General features: G+C 35.0%; 1 protein-coding gene across 1 annotated transcript; it reads right to left on the bottom strand.

Moving 5' to 3' along the window:
- Positions 1-215: 215 nt before the first annotated feature.
- LOC108453348 (transcription factor bHLH145-like) lies at positions 216-2383 on the bottom strand. Its single transcript, XM_017751400.2, has 2 exons — positions 2213-2383; positions 216-2119 (listed from the first exon to the last, which is right to left on the bottom strand). Exon 2 carries the CDS (start codon positions 2100-2102, stop codon positions 1020-1022), a length of 1083 nt encoding a protein of 360 aa, XP_017606889.1. The 5' UTR covers positions 2103-2119; positions 2213-2383; the 3' UTR covers positions 216-1019.
- Between the last annotated feature and the right edge of the window lie 5041 nt (positions 2384-7424).

The raw sequence follows: 7424 nt of genomic DNA, 5'->3' as shown, positions 1-7424 counted from the left end.
AGTAAACTGGAAGGTCCATGCCACTTAGACCCTAATGTTAAAAAATAAAGCAGGCCAGGCTGCAGCTTTAGTGGTCCCATGCATCACCTAAACCATCAGACGCCATTAAAATGGAAAAAAGAAACTACTTTGCACCGTTTCAGATAGTGAGTTCAGGGCACAGCACATCGCTTTCTCATACATGAATGCATGCAAGAGATAGTAAACGCATTGGCTAGATGACAAAACATTACATTACATTACACCAAACCAAACATAACATTACATCAAGTTCCATGCCAACCATGGCTGCTCACATCATCATCATCATAATACATATATATAACTTGCTAGCCCCCATTAAAAGCACTGCAGAATCACGAGTTTAACAACAAAAAACAAGAGTCCCATGATGGCAAAGGAATAATACATCAGATGGTGTGATATGGGAAAGGAGGGGGGCCCTTCCGGTTGAACTGTGGCATTAGCATATGATGAAATAGGAGAAGCCTCCTTGCTCGTGCAATTTCCTGCATCAAAGGTGAAAAAACACTTGACAAGAAATACAAAAAGGGAGAAGAAACTGAAGGATTGGGGGTCCCAAAACACCAAATGGGCGTGCGCTTAGACCCCCTTTTTTATGAGGCCGCGTCCCTCTTGGAATAACCAGTCTTCTCATTCACACATCCAACCCATCATCCCTCATGCCTAGCTGTGAGTTTCACTTTCTCTACAACCCAAGATGTTGACTAATGATGGTTCACCTTCCTTTATTGGGACATACTATACACTCATGTATCCTTTGCTTCCTTTAGGAAATAGAGATGAGATTTCGACCCCTTATGCTACTGGATTCCAACTAATATCATTGGGAAGGATTCATGTTCTTTGTCTACGCTCTTCTATTTTTGGAAGGGCTCCAAATTATATATGAAAACTCCATGCAAGATTGTGTATACTTCACTTATTTAACACAGCTCCACTAACAATGACAGAAATAACAACTAATACTACTTGTGAGAACAGTTGCAGGCTGCAGCTCATAGAGTATTAAGTCCCAAGGTTTTGGCTTTAAGTTTCAGGGATTTCAGGTAGTTGATAGCTTCGTCAAGAACCGCAACTGCATCCTTTCCCTCTCCGCCTGGGATTATGCTTCGCAAAACAGTAACCGTCTCTCGGATTTTATCCTTTCTCATTCTCTTGTTGCTTGAAGACGAATCTGTATCACCTGATCCAGGATTTTGGCCTTTGGCACAGCTTGAATCTGCATCATCCTCGTATTCAGAATATCTGTTAAAATTCCCCAAATTAGCAGTATCCATAAGCAAGGGCAAACAACCATAACTGCCATCAAGCAGTTTTCGCTTTTTAATTAGCCTTGTAGAGCTATCAACCTCTTCACTACCTCCCTCAAATTGCTCATCCTGAGCAGTCATTGTACTAGGGGAATGACCAGTGCTTGTAACTTCTTCATCCTCGGAATACTCACTATCATCATCCGAATAAAGCAACGCATTGAGTTCCTCAGTGTCCTCGTGCATTTCACTTTGCACATCAGTCCCTTTGTGATAAGGCACATCTGTAGATATCGGTCCAGAGTGAAGATTCCTTGTTGCTTTAGCCATGGGAACATCCCCATTAAAGTTACCAGCAGCAGGAGATTTTGGACCCCAAGAAGACAGGCACTTGGTAGGAGTCCCAATAGCAGAACTGAAAATCAGGGTAGTTTGATCACCAGATTGATCAAAAACAAGGAATCTCTTCTCAGCAGCCCCCGTCCCTGCCTTGGAGGTACCACTTTCCTTAAGATTCTCATATCGGTCAGCCAGGTGTTGCTCTTTCAACAAAGAGTTTGAAGCAGGTGCAAAGACCTGTCTGAAACAGGGCAAACAGTAAAACCAGCCACGAGGTTCATTTCGTTGGCTAACCCCAAAGTGAGATAATTCTGGATTTGCATAAAACTGCGAAGTCCCAGTAACAGAGACCATATCAGTACCCAAGTTCATGAATCTAGGATTAGTACTTTGCAGTCCCAACGGACTGGAAGCAGCCAAAGAATTCAAGTTGGGTGATTGCCAATGAAATTGCTGCTGAGGAAACCAAGATCCACAGCCTTCTCCCATTCAACAAGAACAATCACCTGCATAAAAACACCATAAAACTTGAAAAAGGTATTCCAAAGAATAATAAGCAGATATTCATAACACCAAATAGCAGAGATATAACCACATACCAGAAGTTTATGCTGTAGCAGTGAAAATGGCAGTCTACTTGCAGTTTCTCTCAAAAAAAAAAAAAAGAACAAGGCGAAAAATGAAAACTAAAAATTCCAGCTTAACTTGAACGCGAAAACGTAAAAGGCAACCTACGTAACGGGCTTAAGCAAATGACGGAAATATTCAGCCTGGAAAAAAATAAAAAGGAAATTCAGTAAGGAGTTTGGACATAAACTTTCTTACCAAACATCAATAACAAAAAATAATAATAAAAGAACAAGGAATCTCTCATGATAAATAAAAGAAAATATGAACCAATGAAGTGTAAAAACATCACCAAACAAAACGGGTATCTAATTCTTTCATCAATTAAAAATAAGGAAGAAAAATGAACCTGGCAATCCTGAAGAGGTTGAAAGCATGCTATGACTCTAACTACAATGGTGGCACTCCCTGCAATACCATTTTCGTACTTCAATGCCCGGAATCTTGTTTGGGTCGCTGCTTGGCACACCATAACTACTTCCCAACACCCCTTCAATATGGCGCCAAAAGAGAGGATCTTCCAGGTAGGAAAACGTATTCAAAACCCCAAGATCCAGAATCTAGATTAACTAAAATTCAACAACTACCACTACTAAGAAATGATAATTTTCTGGGATTACAAATTTTGAGCAACGTGATTGAAGGTGTTCAGCTAATCTGGCGGACATAACATGGAACAACGATGAAAAAAGTAGATCCCATGGATGATATAACACTAACTAAGAAACAAGAAAAAAAAAAGGGATGGATCTTGAAGACGCTAGGTTTTGGAATTACAGAATCACTCTACAATACAAGTTCAAAGAAATAACTTTCCGAAAAACATCAATAGAACGACTCAACCACCAACGCATGCTGTTCCTTCTTCACTGCAAATAGCCACCGTTCACTTCCCTTTATTAACGCTCCCCCCCAGAAAAACACACACACACACACACACACACAACCAATTCAAGAACCCTGCAAAGAGGAACTACCACTAAACATAATGAGCTAAAACTCCTAGCAACAAAATTGAAGCTTTATTACAAAAAAAATAATGTGAAAACCAAAAGCATCAAAGAAGCTAACGATTAACAGGGGGAGAAAAAACTCCAGGTTGCTCCAATCCTTAGCTACAAATAGAGAAAGAGAGACTTATGCAATCTGAAACTGGAAATTTTTATTTCTTTTCCAGAGAGAGAAAAATGAGGATTACAGTCAAAGGGTTGAGATTTATGGAATGCACGGATCCTAACATATTACTGGATATATTAAATAGGGAAAATAAAATGACGAAAATGTCCTTGGTGCACATAAAAAAGTGAGGAAATTAATTAAAGTTAAAGAAATAATTAAATTTTAAAATTAAAGGTTTTGACATGAATTAAGTGAAGAAATGATGAAGCACAGTTAGAGTCCGTGCGGTGGGTGTTTGGTGTTCGGGCCCCTCTCGGGTGGTTATGACATTACCGGTTCGGGTTCTGGGTCCAATCCCTTCATTTTGCGGAAATGCTAATTTTATCCAATTACATCTATAAATAATAAATAATTGTACACTAACTTTTTTAAAATATTTTCCATTAAAAATGATATTTTGAATACAAATAGATAAATGGAGACATCATCAAATGAAAATAAGCTTAATCTCATCATTGTTGCCATAATATTGAAACTTTTTACAACCTTTTTTTTTTTAATTCCAAATAAAATAGTACCAAATATCAATTATCAAATAATGCCTCGAGAGATGGCATAATTGTGGTTGTTGTGGACTAACCACTTAACCGAATTTCTCCCCTACCTTTTTTTTTTTATCCTTTTCTTTTTGATACAAAATAAAAATGCATATGTCATTTTATCTTTCCCACGAAGTAAATAAAAATTTACATATCGTGCAAGGCACCATCACATAAAATTCCACTGCATATACATATATTGACTTACTAGTGGACCGACCATTTTTCATGGATATGGTGAGTTGAAACCCTAGCTAGCTAGCTAAATGCTAATACAAAATTATAGACTACCCCAATGCTTGAAAAACTCCAAACATGAAAAATTAATTCTAAAGTCAAAATTCCATTTAATTTTTTATAATATTGTGTTGGTAGTTGTAAGGATTAGTATAATAATGGGAGAGGGGATTTATTAGAAAGTCATATGCGGTGTGGAATAATTAGCAAAAAACTTAAACAAAATTCCATGTTTCATGCCACTAAAACTTGTTCTAAGGGGCAATATGGTATTTAAATATTGGTGGTGGGGATAGAAAGAGCATGGAACCATTTTGGTTGTGGATTCTCCAACAAACACACAACACCCCACGCTTTGAAAAGCGTAAAGCAAACCCCCAATGCCTTTGCAACTTGCCATTAAACATGCTAATCTTCAATTGTCACTACCCAATATGATTAATGGAAATTTATTGGATAAAAAACAAAAGAATTTGTTCATGAAATATGAATAATAATATATTGTTTTAACAAAACTCGAGGTAAACTTCAGATTTGAGATTATAGCTTTTGTTTAGAGGGATATATATATTTAAAGTAAGTCAGAATGTGTCTAAAAGCCAATGTCAACACTGCAATAATTAAGCAAAGGCCTCTTAAGCAATTATAACACTTATTAAAGAGATCTTTATGAGTTTATTTAATCTCATTACTTAGCAGGCCAATTAGCAATTCCATAAATCATTTTCTTTTCTCTCTATGCATGCCTCCCTCAAGGTCAGGGGGGTTGAAGTTAATATTACCGTAATAATTAAGGTCAAAATTAACAGTAAAGTAATTATGATAATGAGTTACTAAACTTAAAAACTAACAAAGAAATCGAGATTAATAATTCCTCATTCCAACGTAAGAATCATAGTGAATAACATGACTGATGCTTTTTGGGTAGATATAAGTTTGGATTTTTAGTTTTGATTTTTTCTTTTCTTTTCCCCTCTTTTTTGGGTAGTTTAAGTCACATTATTAGTGGGTACCCCAATCAAGTTGCTTCAACACTTGGTTATAATTGAGGTTAGGTCCAATCAAGAAAGTGATTGTAATTATAATACATATTTCACAAAAGGATCAGTTATTGTTTTTATTTATTTAATAATCAAGTATTTCAGGGTTAAACATAGCCTGGTTAGTCAAGACATGAACCAAACTCAGTATAGGTCACTCGCACGCTGCCCACAATGTTTGAAATTTAATTTCATTGGTAAGAAGATTCAATAATAATAATATTATTGGATTGAAATTGAAAGGTCAATGTGGTCATTTCATGCCGAATAATAATGTAAAACATTTTTTTTAAATTAATGTTTTCAGTTTAACCTCGAGAAAATTAAAATTATATTTATTGGAAGACTTTGAAGAAGAAAAATAAATAAATAAATAAAGGGGAAGAAAATCTTGCGATCCGACACCAAAATCTTTGGTACAGTAAGGAAACAGCAGACTTTAAAAAAAAAAAAAAGTCTCCCACGCCGTTTTATCTTTTTCCCAACATGTTCACGCTCCTCCGCTTGCATACCACCTCACTTCCCCTCGTTGCCTCACGATTTGATTCCTGTTGACACGTGGAAAAATCATGGTGGTTCACTCTCGAAATAAAATGAAATTCCACTAAGCTAATCTAAATTTGGATTAAAAAATATCGTTTTTATTAATTAAATTAACTTTAATTAGTGAAAAATGAAGTATTTACTGTTTAAAATTAGTTGAAGTTGAAGTTCCTACAAATGTTTATTTAAATTAAATAAATGATTAAGAAACAATATATGTTTATCAGCGTTGGATTAGTTTATAAAAGTTTAATTTTCTTTCTTTTTTTTTAATATTAGGAAAAAGAAAAAACAAAAATAAAACGTTGCATCAGCATCAGCGTCGGGATTTTATTAAAGAGAGCGCATGCATTTGTGCACGCTTTGGCTCGCGCTTTCATAACACAAGGAAGAAAGAGAAATATATATATATTTTTTAATTTTTTTTAATTTCCTGTAAGACAGGGTTTTATTTGTTGGGTCAAAGTAAAGTATTATTAAATAGCTTAACATGCACGCGAGAGATAAGGTTACAGGCGGGTGTACGGGGAGATCTATGCGACGTGGGAATGGGATCGGGATTGAGTTAACGTCTTAAGATTGATGTTGAGTATAATTCAATAATAAATCAGAATATATGGATTTAACATTTTACTCATAACCCCAAATTCTTATCTAACTGAGCTGATATTAATTATCAATCAATTCTCGATTCAATCGTGAATTTACCGAAAAATTATTATTTTAAAAAATAATAAATATTATTTTAAGAGTATTGATATATTTTATATTTTTATAAATTTTAAAAATATATGTATGTGATCTCAATCAAAACTATAATTATTTTTAGAGTAAATTACACCATCAGTCGCCCAACTTTGAGGTAACTAACAAAACAGTCACCTAGGTTTCATTTCAGTCACTCAACTTTTGAAAAGTTACAAAACAGTCACTAACGTTATGAAAAAGTGACAAAATAGTCACTAATTACCAGTTTTCGTTAGGGGGTTAACGGGACCACTGACGTGTTAAGTTAAGCAGCTGATGTGGCAAGTTAACTTGCCACGTTGGTGAAGCGGCTGAAGGGTTTGCTTTGGGGCGGGTTTAGGGAAAAAATTTGAAGGGTTTTGGATTAAATATTTTAGGGTTAGAAACAGATTAGGATTAAGAGGATTTGGGGGGGAAAAAAGAAAACTGGTTTCCGGAAATTTTGATTGTGATTTCGAGGTTTTTTAGGGTTGAAACTAATTTGGGAATTGATTAATAAGGCTTTAAGGTTAAAAATCAATTAACAGGGTATAAGGGTTTAGGGTACGATTGGTTTATTTTGTTTGGGAAGAAAAGAAGACGAAACCAGATTTCATTCAGTGTTTTTTACTCTTAGCGACAATGGGCAATAAAAGAGAAGTTACCAGTGTCGTTACATCCACTTTAACAGGTAAGTTGTTGCATTTTGTTTTAATTTTTTTGGATTTTAATGTTGTTATTTTGATTTAGGGTTATTTAAGGTTATTTCGATTCTGATTCTGATTCTGATTTTGATTTCAATTTCTATTTTGATTTTGATTTCAATTTTGAAATACTCATTGATTTTGATTTTGATTTTGATTTTGATTTCAATTTTGATCTCAATTTAGCTTTAGATTTTGATTTTGATTTCGATTTGG

The sequence above is a fragment of the Gossypium arboreum genome, chromosome 5, assembly GCF_025698485.1.
Source record: "Gossypium arboreum isolate Shixiya-1 chromosome 5, ASM2569848v2, whole genome shotgun sequence".
Lineage (NCBI taxonomy): Eukaryota > Viridiplantae > Streptophyta > Magnoliopsida > Malvales > Malvaceae > Gossypium > Gossypium arboreum.
The sequence above is the reverse complement of the archived record's forward strand: the minus strand, read 5'-3'. Positions and strand labels throughout refer to the sequence as shown.